Here is a 17,559-nt window from a genome sequence, read left to right as displayed (position 1 = left end):
GAACCCTGCTTATTTAAAGCAAAGTAATCGAGATGAATATATCAATACCCAGTTGAACCAATTCAAAGAAAGATGTCTTTGTAAAGAAAAATGCAATAAGTAAATCAGAATTTTCAAGAAATTCATATTATCACAAATACCATAGGTACTTATGGGTAATAAGTAATTTGATTCATGTATTCTATTTCCTATAGTAGGAGTGATTGGACAGTTACATCGTCCATTGGTAATAATGTCCAAAGTAGACTTTAGGTGAGAAGTTCCTTTGTTCTTCTCAGGCTCTATTGGAACTTCAGGCCCTATCACCTCCTCAGCTGGAAGTGCAGGCACCACAGCAGGACTGAGCCCCAGCTTCACCAGCCCTGGGGACACATCAGGTAAGTCCAGTTCAGCAATTTATACTACTTACAGCCAATTAATTGGTTCACATAATGCTAATTAGACAATATATCTTCAAACCAAATATCAGGCTTAGGTGATTATACATATATGTAAAATTAAAATACAGTATTTTTACCTTTTCAGCATGTTGCTTCTTAAAGTGTATCATGTAAATTATATGCTATCACTAAATGATAATTTGAAGATCTCCATGAAATTTTTAATGTAAAATTTACAAAGTTTTATTCTTTTAATTTTTTAAAAATTTGTTTTATTTATACATGACAGTAGAATGCACTTTGATACATCATATATAATGGAGTATAATTTCTCATTCTTCTGATTGTACATGACATATAGTCACATCGGTTGCCCATAAAATTTTTTTTTATCCGGTTTTTAAAATTTTTTAAACTATATTCAGGATAATTAGAAAGTCACCAGGTATAACTTTAGAAACCAATAAGGGAATTAAAAATGACACAGCTTTAAATCGGGTGAAAACAAGTAGTGAGGAATATCCTATATTATATAGAGTCAGTCTTTTTTTTATTTCCTGGCAGTGATAATCCTACTGAGTAGAGCCTTACATAAAGGGGCCAATTTAAGAATTACACATCAGTTGGATGACTTTGGGAAATATTCCACAATTAATACTGTGGTTACAAAAACATTAGTGATATATTTTATGGCAATTTAAAATGTCTGATTTATGCTCAAAATTTTCAATGTAGGGCAGTGAATCTTACCATCATTGTGTTTATGTGTCGTCATTCCCATGAGATAAAAAGCCTCCAAGCTGGAAAGGCAGGGATAGAGCACAGAGTGCTGAGCCTCATGGGCAATAGCTGGTGCCCGAGGGTCTGTGAACTGTGTCTAGAGCTCACAACCAACAAAAGCTAAGCAGAATATACTCTGGTTTGTCCATTATTTACTCAGGTCAGTGTTAGATCCAGGAATAAACTATTATTGACAACATTGAAGCATAGCTGAATGAGATTGAAAACAAGCAAGACAAAATTTACAACTGTCCTTCAAACCATCAGTTATAATCATAAGATCTCTGAAGGGTCTTCTCCTTGTGTTCCATTTCCTGTGTTTTATTCAAGTGTTAAGCCCTTTCCTCAGTCCCTGCAGTCCTTTGCTTAGCTTGCCTCCTTCCTCTAACACCACGGTGCTCACAGTACGGTTCCTGGCCAGTAGAAGCTGAACCTTGTGGGAACTTGTTACAGTTGGTGACTTGGGGGTCCAGCAGCCCAGAATCAGAAAGTGTTGAAGGGGAAGCCAGCAGACTGTTAACTTGTTAACATAACAAGTATTCTAGCAAATCAATGCTCAAGTTAGAGAACAGCTTCTTTACAACTTCCAGTCTTTTCCAACTTCACTCCCTCTTTACCCAGGAGTCAATGCCATGTCTTCCATGTCAGTAGATCATTTCCAAAGCTCAGCTATGATCCTATCTATGCTCCTTTTTAAAATACTTTTAACACTATGGATTCTTTGAAGATACATGAAAACTTTGTTACCATTAAGAGTACTTTTGCTCATGAATGCACTGGATTCTGTTTATGGATGAATTAATGAATCCATGGCCTGTTTTTGTTTTTCCTACTCTTGGTTTGGCTTAGCGATTGTAATTAAGTTTATAGCATACATAGTGCTTATATATGCTATTCTTTATATTAATATTACTGAATTAGGAGATAAGATTTACATATTGCAGAAAAATAAAAAAAGATTGATTCCAATTAAATTAGTAACTTACTGAAACCTTAAAATAATGAATAGTTTATCATTACAAAAATCTGAAGTAGAAATACCTGAGTAATAATAAGATCTCAAGGAGTAATCTCTTTTTATTTGAGACAGTAAATACAATGATTTGTGACGAACTTAAAACTGGGTACACAAATATGAGTTCCCAGACTGTTAAAGATTGGTGATATGTTAAAAAGTGAAACAGAGAACAAACATTTGGAAATATAGCATTTTAACATCATAATCCATAAACTGCTAAATAAAGGCTTGTATATTATCTGATCTTATTTAAATTTTACATCTGCACTTTTGGCATTTTTAAAAGAATGCCTCTAGCAGAGATTGGAAACATTACAAATTGATCCTTTTATCACAAATCACTTGAGAAGAAGCAGTAACAGTATAAAATCAGGGCTAGATGGCTAGATTTTTCTGTCTTCATTTTCTGTCTATAAATTGAGTGACTCAGAGCACATCATTTAACCATATTCGATAATTGTAAAGAATAGTTTTACCTAGTAAAGAAGATGTTTATGAGGTTAAAAGACTTGGTTATTTTTAAAGGAATTTTTTAAATGATTATTTTTTCACCAGGAACACGAAGCCCTAGTGCAACAACACCTGGGAGGGAAGAGGGTAGCTCATCTGGGGAACCCAGCACTGGAGCTACAAGCACAGGAAGTTCAGGTAAGTCAGGATGTGCACTGAGTGCTTGTTAAGTGGGCACAAAGATGAAAGCATCTAGGCTGCTGGATAAATCATGAAAATATGCAAAAGACTGAAATTTTGTCTTGATCTCCCAATCTCCTCCTTCAGAGGAACTAGCATATGTTTCAAGCACTGCTACTCTGTTTATCAGGTACAATAGGAGAGTCCCTGGGTATGACCTCAGGAGCAGTCAGGCACTAGAACTACCAGTGCTGGAAGCCCAGCAGTAAAACAGAGCCTCCTTAGTGATTGTAGCAGAGTCTAATCCATGTTTTGTCAAGAACACTGAGTGTAAAATAAGGTCAAGGAAAAGAACAATGGAGAATATTAAAGGAACCTATGACTAGAATAAAATCACAAGACAGTTTTCTTCCTAGCTCTCTGTACACTCAGAACCATTTTTCTTACCATTAGCAACAAGAGGAGGAACTGACACAGCTACCACTGTCTCTTCTGCAGAAAACACATCTGGAAGAACAGGTACAGAAGGAGCATTTAAAGGATGAAATCCAGACAGTAACATGACAGCTGACTGCTTAAAACTAGTCAGAGACACACAGTTTCCTGGGAAATCTGACCATTATGTAGTCAAATCTACAGAAGGTCAGAAATATATCAACAAGTATATGTGAAGTATTTAATATATTTTTGGAAAAAATATTAGTGACATATTTCACTATACTCAATTATGGTGAAAGAATGGGGCATATAACTGATATCAAGAGAGGAAACATTGTAATTTGGATTATAAGACAATTCTAGTGAATAGGCACAAGGACATTGATGTTGAACCTTGAATGTCTTAATGGAATGAGCACATTATTAGAATTACCTGATTTACATCAATTTACCTTCAGCCATATCTTAAGATATCAGTGAAAATTACAGGATAGATACATCCATTCTTTTTAAAGGCTAAAGAAAATGTATTTCAGTTCATATTCACAAAGACATTCCTTTTGATTTTTCATAAGCTGCCATTTTCTCCCTATAAGTAACAGGCACATTTGGGTCATCATCTGGAGCAACCCCTGAATCTCGAGGTGGCAGCACCCCTGGAGGAGCAAGCCTTGGATCCACAGTTTCAGGTGAGGTCCACCAGGTTGGATGTGATGCATCAGGAGCTCCCATCCATGCCCTTGTGCAGCAGATGCAGGTCTGTAAAATCAGGCACTGACTGGTATTACATTATTGAACTAAGAAAAGATGAAAGGATCATAACCTTCAATTTCCTTATTCTGGAGACACTCAAATACTAACATAGAAGGTGGGAAAACATGCATTCCCCACCCACACCCCATGCCCTGGTTCTTGTTTCCAGGAACCACAGGAGTGTCTGCAGCTGTATCCACCACTGCCAGCCCTGGGGACTCGGCTAGACCTTTCTCAACCTCTGCTAGCAGCACATCAGGTAAGTGTGAAGGAGAATTCCATGAGTAAATTGTAAAATGGAGAGTGTATATACATCTCAAATTCTATTCTCTGGAATGTGATAAAGAATAGGAAAATCTAATAAGTGACTTGAGGAAGTGAGCCCAATTCCTGACCAATGGTTTATCAGGTAGCTGTGTACCCATTGGATTAGATGGTCTTTCTATAATCTAATGCAATTTTGAGGATGCCTGCGTGTGTTTATGGGCCTTAATAGTTGCAAAACCACTGATTTGGAGTTTCTGAGGCTGTGAGTCTGGAGTGAGACCATAGTTTGTAATTCTGGCTAGAAATTAGAATCAACTACAGAAACCTTTGGGATTTTTCCTTCCCAGTCCCATTGAATATGTAACCCTGGAAAAAGGCCTTTGCATGTGTATATTTTAAAGCCACAATTGGTTCCGATATGCAGCTTAGTTTAGAACTACTATGTTCAACATTGTGAACATTAAAGAAGTAGATAATAAGCAGTGTTATTTGCAAGAATCAGTATGGATTCTAAGTTGAATAAAAATTATGATCAGTTTTTCCAATGATTCAAACAGAAATAAGGCAGTATGTATGAAAATTTGAGATATTTTGAAAGGAGAGATTAGCATGAACTGTACCACTTAATCAAAGATCATATTATTTATTGTTTGATTTGATACACACTAATGGACCATGAGTTGGCACACAGCCAGATCCCAAAGCAATAAAGTGACATCACCTAAAGGGAACTCAGGTGAATAGAGGATGGCATTTAGAAGTCCTGGCTTTGGTCAAAATGAACCGTCATTTTTGGGAACCCTGCTCATTTAAAGTAAAGTATTTTAGATGAAAGTATTTTAGATGAAGACCCACTTGACCCTTTTCAAGCTTCAGAAACATATCTTTGTTAAATAAAATAAAACAACTAAACCAAAATCTTCAAATAATTAACATTAAAACAAATATCATGGGCAACTCTGGGTACTAAGTGGCTGAATTCTTTTACTCAATTTTTACACATTAGAAGGGATTGGATAGTTAAATCACGCACTGGTAGCAAGGTTCAAATAGACTTTAGGTGAGAGGTTCCTTTGATGTTTTTCTCAGGTGCTACTGGAAAATCACTTCTCATCACCTCCACAGCTGGAAGTGCAGGCACCACAGCCCAACTGAGCCCCAGCTTCACCAGTCCTGCGGACACATCAGGTAAGCCCAGTTCAGAGCTAATTTCACTGGCCAGAGTCAAGGAACTATTTTTTGCAATGTTGCTCAAGATTTTTCCAAATCAAATATCAGATTTAGGAGATAGTTCTTCATATGCAATTAATGTCTTTAGACTTTTAGCAAGTTGCTTTCTTAAATTATGTTACAATTACCCATTCCCACTGTCTGATAATTGTACTCCATCCAATTGTTTGTTATAGTTTTAAAATAGTTTTGAACTTCATCAGGACAGCTAGAATGTTACCTGGTATAATAGTAGGAAGCAACAATGAAATTACGAGAGCTACGTCTTCCAAACAGGTTAAATAAAGACACGAGGTAGATCCTACGTTTCACCTCAGCAGTTACTCCACTCTGAATAGAACTTAGACAAAGGGGCAGTTGAAGAGTTATACAGATCAATTCCATAACTTTGGGAAACAGTCAATAATTAATCTTTGCAGTTTTATAAAGCATTGATATTATATTTGTAAGGCACATTTAAATTTCTTATTTACTCTCAAATATCTTCTTGTATTGAACAAACTTCACACCATCATGTTTATGAGTCATTCTTTCCATAATATCAGAATATAACTAAAATGTCCATGGTGGCAAGTTTGGTTTAAAAGACTACTGGGGCCTGAGGGCATTAGCTGGTAGCTCAGTAGTCTGACCAGTGTGCAAGAGCTCACACCCAATAAAAACCAAGAAAATATGCTGCTGCTTGTACATCAGTTGCTAAATTAGGTCCAGCAATAAAATATTATTAAAAATATTAAAGCATATATGATTATATTGAATACAAACACAACTAAATTAACAACTGTCCCTCTTGCTGTCAGTTAGTTAAACATTTTAAAGAATTTAAAGTGTCTGCTCCTTGCATTCCATTTTCCTGTGTTTTATTTAGGGTGTTAAACCCTTTCCTCCAGTCCTTGCAGTCATCTGCCTAGCTCACCTACTTCCTCTAATACCATGGTGCTCAACAGTGTGGTATCTGGACTAGCAGCCTCAGAATGCTGTGGGATCCTGTTAGAAGGGTACATTTCTGGGTCCAACTGCCTAGAATCAGAAAGTGTTGGGGCAGAACCCAGAAGACTGTTTTAACAAGTATTATAGGGAATCATTAATCCAGTTGGAGAAGTAGCTTTCCATAATTCCCACTCTTCCAACTTTCCTCCCAGGTTTCACTGAACCTATGTCACCTGCCCATTTCCCATTGCTCAATTATCAACCAATTTCTGCAGTATTTAAAGTGCTTAAATATTTCTAATTTTTAAAGATAAATCAGAACTTCATATTATTTAGAGGCATTCTTCACATGTATTCACAGGATGTTTGCCATGATTTTATCATCACATCCATGGGCTTACTTTGTTTTTTTCCTACAGTTTTTGGTTAGCTTTGATTTAAAATTTATGGCAAATAGTGATTTGAAAAAAATGTTTTTTTTAATATTATAAATACAGGGTTAAATGATTTAGTTTACACATAGCAGGAAAATAAACTGGGTAATTCACATTCGATCACTAAACTTATCAAATTTTTGGAGTATAACAATTTAGTTTATATTCAGAAAATTTTGAATCAGAATTAAATGGCATCAATGACATCTCAATAAGTGGTCTCTTTGTCATCACACAATAAGTCCCATGATCAGAAAGAGGTTACTGAAAGTTTGGTGCCCTAATACATATTCTCAGACCACGTGAAACAGAATAAAATTTGGTAAATGTAGCATTTTAGCACTATCATCTTCTAACTGCTGAACAGAGTTGTACATATTACATGATCTTTGTTTAAGAAGATCTAGATTTATAATTATTTTATTGTAATTGTCCTTTATAAGTGATTGTTTTTAAAAGAAAGCTTCTAGCATAAAAGAAACAGTAAAATTAGTCTTTGCATCATCAGTTGAGAAGCATCTGACTAAAGGAAGTTTATGAGGTTAAATGATGTGATTGATGCAATTTGAAATGCTATTTTTCATCAGTAGGAACAGGAAGCCAAAGTGCAACAACCCCCAGTGGGAAGGAGGGCAGTACACCCAGGGAATCCAGCACTGGAGCTACCAGCCGAGAGAACTCAGGTAAGTTAGGATGTGCACTTAGTGAATATTATTGGGTAGAAATATGGAAGCATGTAGGCATGGAAATGTACATGGAGATTGAAATTTGTCTTAATCTCCCAATCTCCTGCTTCCGAGGAACTAGCATAAATTGCAAGAATTGCTACTCTGTTTATCAGGTACAACAGGAGAGTCCTTGAGATCAACCTCAGGAGCAGGCAGTGCAAGTACACCTGCAACTTCAGGCACTGGGGCCACCAGCACTGGAAGCCCAGCAGGTAAGACAGAGCCTCCTTAGGGACTGTGGTGAGGTCTGATCCAAGTTTTGTCAAGATCTCCGAGTGTGAAAATAAGCACAGGGACTGAAACAATGGAGAATATGGAAGGAACTGATGACTAGAATAAAACCATGGAATGTGCTGGCATGAGCTTTTCTTCCTTCCTCTCTGTACACTAAGCACTATTTTTTCTCCAATTAGCAACAAGAGGAGCAACTGACAAAGCCACCACTGTCTCTGCTGGTGAAAACACACCTGGAAGGACAGGTACTGAGGGAGATTAAGGAGCATGAAATCCATGCAGTAGACATGTGAGCCCTGGGCTCAAATTTAGTCAGAGATAGGGTTTCCTGGGAGTCTCACCATTGTTATTTATATGATACCAAAAAAACAGAGTGTGTGTGTGTGTGTATGTGTGTGTGTGTGTGTGTGTGTGAGAGAGAGAGAGAGAGAGAGAGAGAGAGAGAGAGAGAGGGGTAGACCTGCATCAGCTACAGGAGAACACAGATGGGGAGACTATTAGATATTTGTTATGTATCTACTATGGTGTTGGAATATTTGGGGAAAGTAGGAAAAGTTTGGGAAGCATTCATTTTTCAAAGGATAAGTAGCACAGCAATGAAAAAGGAGAAATCTGCAAACATAATCATAATTCTAATAGCAAGAGGCAAGGACTTAGATGGTAAATCATAAATGGTCTACATGATTGTTACATTTTATTCATAATATTTTTTAAAAGTTCCTATGTTATCTCAGTTAGATGAGTTCACTTACTTACCTGGAGAAACTGGTGTCCATGAAATTCATAATGTAGATACATCCATTCTAGTTCATATAAAGAAAGACACTTTTTTTTTTTTATTTTCTTGAGCTGACATTTTCCCCCAATAAATAATCAGGCACACCTGCGACATCATCAGGAGCTACCCCTGAAGCTAGAGATGGCAGCACCCCTGAAGGAGCAGCCACTGGAACCACTGTTTCAGGTGAGGTTTACCAGGTTGAATATGATGCATCAGGAGCTCCCCATCTGTGCTCTCCTGTAGCAGAGGCAGGTCTACAATATTGGGCACTGACTGGGATTATATAGTAGGACTAAGGAAAGGTGAAGGGATCACTTGTTTCATTTTTTGAGAAATGCCCAAATACTCATATGGAGAGCAGGAATGACATGCACCCACCACCTAAGCACTGGTTCTTGTTTCCAGGGACCACAGGAGTATCGGCAGGCTCCACCACTGCCAGCTCTGGAGACTCTGCTAGACCTTCCTCCACCTCTGCTAGCAGTAAATCGGGTATGTACAAGGGAGAATTCCATGAGTTTGCAGGTATAAAATGGTGAGTGAATGCATGTCTCAATTTCTATACTCTAGAGTGTGGGAAGAACAGAAAGAACTAGTCAGAGATTTGAGAGAGTGAGCCCAACTTTTGACCAACAGTTCAGCAAGTATGAGTGTGCTGACTGACTTAGATGTTCTTTCTGTAATCTTATGAAGTTGTCAGGTTTTCTGTGGGCCACAGTAGTGTCAGAACTCTGTTCCTGGAACTTCTAAAGCAGTGAGTGTGGAATGGGCCCATAGTTTGCTAAGCTGGCTATAAATTTTAACCAACTTCCAAAAAAATTGGAATGTTTCTTGAGAGTGTCATTGAATGCATGCATGTATTTTAAAGCCTCAGTTTATTGCCATAGGCAGCCTGGGGCAGATACACTAGGTTCAAATAAGTGAACCATAAAGAAGTTGGTAATAAGCAGTTTTATTTGCAAGCAAAATGAATGCACTTCACTAAATGATTCCAAGTCTTACATGATATTATGATTGCTTTTTGGAAATATTAAAACAAAACTGGTTTGATGTCCCAGCTTGACCAGTTTAGGGGACGCATTGGGTACTCAATTCAGAGCAGATTATACTGGCTACAAACAAGGATCGATTTCAAGCAATGCTGCACAACACAGTATTTTTCCAAATCAATAATCGGATTCAAAGGGTAGTTTTTCTTACATAATTAAATGTAATAGCCTTTTATAAAGTTACTTCTATAAAACATACTATGTTATAACTATATGTCCCAACTACCTAGTAATAGGTAGCTCATATACAGTTATTTTTAACCAGGTTTAATTTTTTTTAATCCTTCATCACTGAGAACAAGAAGGTCAGCAGATAAAACAGCAGGAACCAATATGGAATTACAAGAGACACAGCTTACAAACAGGCATACCAAAGATATGAGGCAGATCCTATAATCTACCCAGGCAGTCCTGGGTTCCCCTTCACAATACCTTCACTCTGAATAGAGCCTTATCTACAGGGGCCAAGTACAGGAATATCACAGGCCAGTGGGATGATTTGGGAAATATTCAATATTTAATATTTGTAGTTCAGTAAAAAGTTAATGATATATTTTTATGGAATATTAAATTTGTTCATATATTGTTTGTGATTAAGTCAAACTTAAACCCCTTGAAGTTACATGCCATTATTCCTGTCAGATAGAAAATACAAATGGCCTCAAGCTGGCAAGGCAGGGGTAGAGTACAGACTACTGAGCCACATGGGCACTAGCTGGCTCCAGTTCTGAGACCTGCATTGGGAGCTCCCATCCAACAAAACCCAAGGAGAACATGCCTCTGTTTGTTCATTGTTGGCTCAGTATTATCATAGTTAAATCTAGGAATGAAAAGTTTTTATGATATTAAACATAGAAAATTTTGATTAAAAACAAGCAAGACTAAATTTGCAATGATCATCATGTCATCAGTTAAAAATTATAGGGAATTCTGCAGTGTCTTCTCCTTGCATTCCCTTAGCCTGTGTTTTATTCAGGTGTTGCACCCTTTGCCCCAGTCCCTGCAGTCCTCTGCCTAGGTCACTTCTTTCCTCTATAACCAAGGTGCTCTGCTCGAAGTGAGGTTTCTAGGAATGCTGTGGGATCTTGTTAGATGGCCACATTTCTGGGTCCACCAGCCTAGCATCAAAAGTATTGGAGTGGAGCCCAACACACTTCTTAACAAGATTTTAGGGAATCAGTGTTTCAGTTGGAGAAGTTCCTTTCCACGAGTGACACTTTTTCCCAACTTCCCTCCGAGGTTGCACTCCATCAACGTCAAATGTGAATGACTTTCTCATAGATTGGTTTTCAACCTTTTTTGCAGTATTTAAAGTACTCACATATTTCTGATGTTTTTAAGATAAATCACACATTTTTGCTATTAAGAAGCCTTTTTCTCATCTAAAGCCAGGATGTCTTTCCATGTATTTATTAACAAATCCATGGACCTATTTGGGTTTATTCTAGAGTTTTTTGATTAGCTGATGATTTGATTTATAATTTGTGACAAAGAGTCATTTGAATAAACTTTATTTAACATTAAAACTACAGAGCTCAATAATGCAGTTTATATATAGGAGGAAAATAACCTGGGTGATTCTCTTTGGATCAGTAAACTTATTAAAATTTTAGAGTGATGAGCATTTAGTTTATATTCATAAAAATCTAATTCAGAATTAGATGCTAAGAATGAATCTAAATAGGTGATCTCTTGTTGTTATCAGACAGTAAGTTCCATAGATCTAGAACAGGTTATTGAATGTTTGGTGCCCAAGTGTGTGCTCCCAGTCTGAATGAAAAAAAACAAACAATTGTAAATATAGCACTTTAACACTATCATCTTTTAACTGCTAAATAAAGATGTACAGATTATATTACCATCAGTATTTAAGTTTTACCTCTGGTTTTATTTCATGTTTTTTTAATGATTCCATTGTAGTTATACTTAATATTGGGTAATTTTAAAAGAAAGCCTCTACCATAGATGGGAAACCATACAGTTGATTTGACCAAATAAATTAGAGGTAGGTCTTTTTCTGTATCAAAGTATAAGGAAGTTTATGACATTAAAAGATTTGATTGATGCATAGGCAATTTGAAATGGTGTTTTCCATCAATAGGAACAGGAGGCCCAAGTTCAACAACCCCCAGTGTGGAGAAGGGCAGCACACCCAGGGAAACCAGCACTGGAGCTACCAGCCAGGAGAACTCAGGTAAGTTAGGAGGTACACTAAGTGAATATTATTGGGTACAAATATGAAAGCATCTAGGCATGAAAATGTATAAGAAGTCTGAAATTTGTCTTAATCTCCCAATCTCCTCCTTATGAGGAACTAGCATAAGTTGCAAACACTGCTACTGTGTTTATCAGGTACAACAGGAGAGTCCTTGAGATCAACCTCAGGAGCAGGCAGTGCAAGTACACCTGCAACTTCAGGAACTGGGGCCACCAGCACTGGAAGCCCAGCAGGTAAGACAGAGCCTCCTTAGGGACTGTGGTGGGGTCTACTGCAAATTTGTCAAGATCTCCAAGTGTGAAAATAAGCACAAGGAACAAAACAATAGAGAATATGGAAGGAACTGATGACTAGAAAAAAACCATGGAATGTGCTGGCAGGAGCTTTTCTTCCTTCCTCTCTGTACACTAAGCACTATTTTTTCTCCCATTAGCAACAAGAGGAGCAACTGACAAAGCCACCACTGTCTCTGCTGGTGACAACACATCTGGAAGGACAGGTACTGATGGAGCTTAAGCAGCCTGAAATCCAGGCAGTAGACATGTGAGCCCTGTGCTCAAATTGAGTGAGAGATGAGGTTTCCTGGGAGTCTGACCATTGTTATTTATATGATGCCAAGTATACAGATGATCAGAAGTAGACTGTTTGATACTTATTCCTACTGTAGTGTTAGAAACTTTGTGGAAAGTAGGCCAAGTTTGGGAAGCATCCATTTTCAAAGGGTAAGCAGTGGAGCAATTAAGAAGGAAAAATTTGCAAACTGGATCAAAATATAATTGTAATAACAAGAGACAAGGACTTAAATGGTAAATCATAAATGTTCATAAATGTTCTGATTGTTACATTTTATTCATAATGAATGTTTTAATAAAGTTCCTATGTTATCAGTGTTAGATGAGTTCCCTTATTTACCTGGAGAGAGAAATTAAGATGTCTATGAAATTCACAATGTAGATATATCCATTCTAGTTCATATTAAGAAGGACAATTATTTTGATTTTCCTAAGCTGACATTTTCCCCCAATAAATAATCAGGCACACCTGCGACATCATCAGGAGCTACCCCTGAAGCTAGAGATGGCAGCACCCCTGAAGGAGCAGCCACTGGAACCACTGTTTCAGGTGAGGTTTTCAAGGTTGGATGTGATGCATCAGGAGCTCCCCATCTGTGTTTTCCTGTAACAGATGCAGGTCTACAATATCAGGCACTGCCTGGGATTATATAGCTAGACTAAGGAAAGGTGAAGGGATCCCTTGTTTCATTTTTTGGGAAACACCCAAATACTCATATGGAGAGCAGGAATGATATGCACCCCCCACCTAAGCACTGGTTCTTGTTTCCAGGGACCACAGGAGAGTCTGCAGGCTCCACTACTGTCAGCTCTGGAGACTCTGCTAGACCTTCCTCCACCTCTGCTAGCAGTAAATCAGGTATGTACAAGGGAGAATTCCATGAGTCTGCAGGTATAAAATGGTGAGTGAGTGCTTGTCTCAATTTCTATATTCTAGAGTGTAGTGAAGAACAGAAACAACTAGTCAGAGACTTCAGAAAGTGAGCCCAACTTTTGACCAACAGTTCAGCAAGTAGGAGTGTGCTGACTGACTTATATCTTCTTTCTGTAATCTTATGAAGTTGTCAGATTTTCTGTGAGCCACAATAGTGTCAGAACCCTTTTCCTGGAACTTCTGAGGCTGTGAGTATGTCATGGAGCCATGGTTTGCTAAGCTGGCTATAAATTTTAACAAACTACCAAAAACTTTGGATTGTTTATTGAGAGAATCATTGAATGCGTGCATGTATTTTGAAGCCTCAGTTTATTGCAATAGGCAGCCTGGGGCAGATGCACTAGGTTCAAATATGGGAACCATAAAGAAGTTGATAATAAGCAATCTTATTGTGCAAGCAAAATGAATTTACTTCACTAAAGGATTCTAAATCATACATGATATTACGATCACCCCTTAAAAATATTACAACCAACCGGTTGGAAGTCCCAGCTTCACCAGTTTTGGGGACACATTGGGTACTCAATACAGAGCAGATTATACTGGCTACAAACAAGGATCTGATTTCAAGCAATGCTGCACAACACAATATTTTTCCAAATCAATAATAAGACTCAAGTTGTAGTTCTTCTTACGTAATTAAAATGTAATAGCCTTTTATAAAGTTACATTTGTAAAACATACCATGTTATAACTAAATGCCCCCACTACCTGGTAGTTGGTAGCTCCTATGCAGTTAGTTTTAGCCAGGATTTAATTTTTTTTTTATCCTTCATCACTGAGAACTAGAAGGTCAGCAGATACAACAGCAGGAATCAACAATGAAATTACAAGAGACACAGCTTACAAACAAGCGGATCAAAGATATGAGGCACATCTTATACTGTACACAGGCAGTCCTTGGTTCCCCTCCACAATACCTCCACTCTGAGTAGAGCCTTAGCTACAGAAACCAAGTATAGGAGTAACACAGGCCAGTGGGAGACTTTGGGAAATACTCAGTATTTAATATTTGTAGTTAAGTAAAAAGTTAATGATATATTTTAATGGCATATTAACTATTTTTAATATGTTGTTTGTGATTAAATCACACTTAAATCCCTTGAAGTTACATGTGATTATTTCTATCAGATGAGAAAATACGAATGGCCTCAAGCTGTCAAGGCAGGGGTAGAGTACAGACTGCTGAGTCTCATGGGCACTAGCTGTCCCCAGTTCTGGGACCTGTATTGGGAGCTCCTATCCAACAAAAGCCAAGGAGAGCATGCCTGTGTATGTTCATTGTTGGCTCAGTATCATCACAGTTACATACAAGAATGAAATGTTTTTACAATATTAAACGTAGATAATTTTCATTAAAAATAAGCAAAACTAAATTTGCAATGGTCCTCATGTCATCAGTTAAAAACTACAGGGACCTCTGAAGTGTCTTCTCCTGCATTCCCTCAGCCTGTGTTTTATTCAGGTGTTGTACCCTTTGCCCCAGTCCCTTCAGTCCTCTGCCTCGGTTACCTCCTTCCTCTAACACCGTGGTGCTCTGCTCAAAGTGGGGTTTCTGGATCAATATCACAGGAATCCTGTTGGATTCTGTTAGATGGCCACATTTCTGGGTCCACCAACCTAGCATCAAAAGTGTTCGAGTGTCCCAGCAGACTTCTTAACAAGGTTCATAGGGAATCAGTGATCCAGTTGGAAAAGTACCTTTCCACGATTCACACTTTTTCCTAGCATCCCTCAGAGGTTGCACTCTATCAACATCATATGTGAATGATTGCTCACAGATAAGTTTTCAGCCTTTTGTGCAGTATTTAAAGTATTTTAAATATTTCTGATTTTTTTTTAAGTTAAATCACACATTTTTGCTATGAAGAGGGTTTTTCTCATGTACAGATAGGTGTCTTTCCATGTTTTTATTAATAAATCCTTGGGTCTATTTTTGTTTTATTCTACAGTTTTTTGATTAGATGATGCTTTAATTTAAAACTTATGACAGTCATTTGAATAAACTTTATTTAACATTAAAAGTACAAGGTTTAATAATGTAGTTTATAGATAGGGGGAAAATAAACTAGGTAATTCTCATTGGATCAGTAAATTCATTAAAAATCTTAGAGTGACTAGCATTATTTTACATTCACAATAATCTGATTTAGAGTTACATACTAACAATGATATCTCAGTAGGTGATAACTTGTTATTATTAGATAGTAATTCCTTAGATCTGGAACAGGTAATTGAAAGTTTGGTTCCCAGTGTGTGCTCAAAGACTGAATGAAAGAAAGCAAACACTTGTAAATATACCATTTTAACACTATCATCTTTTAATTGCTAAATAAAAATGTGAAGATTATATAATCCTCACTAATTTTTTCCTCTGGCTTTATTTTAATTTTTTTTATTTTAAATGATTGCATTTTAGTTATACTTAATATTGAGTAATAGTAAAAGAAAGCCTCTACCATAGATAGGAAACTGAATACTCAGTTGATTTGTCAAATCAGTTAGTCATTGGTCATTACCTGAATCGGTTAACAATGTAAAGTAGTTTATGATGTTAAAAGATTTGATTGATGCACAAGGCAATTTGAAATGCTATTTTCCATCAATAGGAACAGGAGGCGCAAGTACAACAACCCCCAGTAGGGAGGAGGGCAGCACACCCAGGGAACCCAGCACTGACGCTACCAGCCGAGAAAACTCGGGTAAGTTAGGATGTGATGTTAGTGAATATTACTGGGTACAAATATGAAACATCTAGGCATGAAAATATATGAGAAGATTGAAATTTTTGTCTTAATTTCCAACCTCCTCCTTCTGAGGAACAAGCATATCCTGCAAGCATTACTACTGTGTTTATCAGGTACAACAGGAGAGTCCTTGAGATCAACCTCAGGAGCAGGCAGCGCAAGCACACCTGAACCATCAGGCACTGGGGCCACCAGCACTGGAAGCCCAGCAGGTAAGACAGAGCCTCCTTAGGGACTGTGGTGAGGTCTAATGCAATTTTGTCAAGATCCCTGAGTGTGAAAATGAGAACAAGGAATGAAATAATGGAGAATATGGAAGGAACTGATGACTAGAATAAAACCACGGGATACACTGGAATATGTTTTTCTTTCTTCTCTGTATACTAAGCACGATTTTTCCTCCCATTAGCAACAAGAGGAGCGACTGACACAGCCACCACTGTCTCTGCTGGTGAAAACACATCTAGAAGGACAGGTACTGATGGAGCATAAGCAGCATGAAATCCAGGCAGTAGACATGTGAGCCCTGTGCTCAAATTTAGTCATAGTACGTGCGAATATTACCATTGTTATTTATATGATGCCAAGTATGCACAGGATCAGAAGTAGAGTGTTAGATACTTGTTATTTAACTATTCTGGTGTTAGAAACTTTGTGGAAACTAGGAAAAGTTTGGGAAGAATCCATTTTCAAAGGTTAAGCAGCACAGGAATGAAGAAGGGGGAAATTTGCAAACCAGATAATAATATAATTGTAATTACAAGACACAAGGACTTAGACATAAATCATAAATTGTCTATACGGTTGTTACATTTTATTAATAATGAATACTTTAATAAAGTTCCTATGTTATCAGAGTTAGATTAGTTTCCTTATTTACCTGGAGAGAGAAATTAAGATATCTGTGAAATTCACAATGTAGATACATCCATTCCAGTTCATAAAAAGGACATTTTTTGATTTTTCTCAAGCTGATATTTCCCCCCAAAATATAATCAGGTACACCTGCGGCATCATCGGGAGCTACCCCTGGAGGAGCAGCCACTGGAACCAGTGTTTCAGGTGAGGTGTGTACCAGGTTGGATGTGATATATTTGAAGCTCCCCATCTGTGTTCTCTTGTAGCAGATGCAGGTCTACAATATTGGGCACTGACTGGGATTATATGGCAGGACTAAGGAAAGATGAAGGAATCACGTGTTTCATTTTTTGGGGGGGAAACACCCAAATACTCATATGCAGAGCAGGAATCACACACATCCCCCACCTAAGCACTGATGCTTGTTTCTAGGGACCACAGGAGTGTCTGCAGGCTCCACTACTGAGGGCTCTGGAGGCTTTGCTAGTCCTTCCTCAACCTCTCCTAGCAGTAAATCAGGTATGTACTCGGAGAATTCCATGAATGTGCAGGTATAAATGGTGAGTGAATGCATGTTT

General features: G+C 37.6%; 2 protein-coding genes across 2 annotated transcripts in view; both read left to right on the top strand.

Moving 5' to 3' along the window:
• The first annotated feature begins 151 nt into the window (after positions 1–151).
• On the top strand, positions 152–7,672 carry LOC139705083 (uncharacterized). The gene is made up of 8 exons (XM_071609288.1): positions 152–155; positions 279–377; positions 2,734–2,826; positions 3,843–3,935; positions 4,169–4,258; positions 5,356–5,454; positions 7,448–7,543; positions 7,668–7,672. The coding sequence occupies exons 1-8, from the start codon at positions 152–154 to the stop codon at positions 7,670–7,672; spliced, it is 579 nt and encodes a 192-aa protein (XP_071465389.1).
• A 4,770-nt stretch (positions 7,673–12,442) lies between these two features.
• LOC114084223 (mucin-19) overlaps positions 12,443–17,559 on the top strand; it is a 115,141-nt gene continuing 110,024 nt past the window's right edge. The window contains exons 1-8 of the mRNA XM_071609287.1: positions 12,443–12,557; positions 12,906–12,992; positions 13,215–13,301; positions 15,986–16,078; positions 16,237–16,335; positions 16,533–16,598; positions 17,123–17,185; positions 17,414–17,500. Of these exons, the coding sequence (XP_071465388.1) occupies positions 12,443–12,557; positions 12,906–12,992; positions 13,215–13,301; positions 15,986–16,078; positions 16,237–16,335; positions 16,533–16,598; positions 17,123–17,185; positions 17,414–17,500 (697 nt within the window). The remainder of the gene's footprint in view (positions 12,558–12,905; positions 12,993–13,214; positions 13,302–15,985; positions 16,079–16,236; positions 16,336–16,532; positions 16,599–17,122; positions 17,186–17,413; positions 17,501–17,559) is intronic.

This window comes from Marmota flaviventris, chromosome 3 (assembly GCF_047511675.1).
Source record: "Marmota flaviventris isolate mMarFla1 chromosome 3, mMarFla1.hap1, whole genome shotgun sequence".
NCBI lineage: Eukaryota > Metazoa > Chordata > Mammalia > Rodentia > Sciuridae > Marmota > Marmota flaviventris.
The sequence above is the reverse complement of the archived record's forward strand: the minus strand, read 5'-3'. Positions and strand labels throughout refer to the sequence as shown.

Bases quoted from the DNA above. Each gene is read 5' to 3' on its own strand.
- LOC139705083 (XM_071609288.1), top strand. The intron at 2,827-3,842 runs GTAAGTCAGGAT...TCTCCCTATAAG, and splicing joins TACAAGCACAGGAAGTTCAG to TAACAGGCACATTTGGGTCA. The intron at 4,259-5,355 runs GTAAGTGTGAAG...TGTTTTTCTCAG, and splicing joins CTCTGCTAGCAGCACATCAG to GTGCTACTGGAAAATCACTT.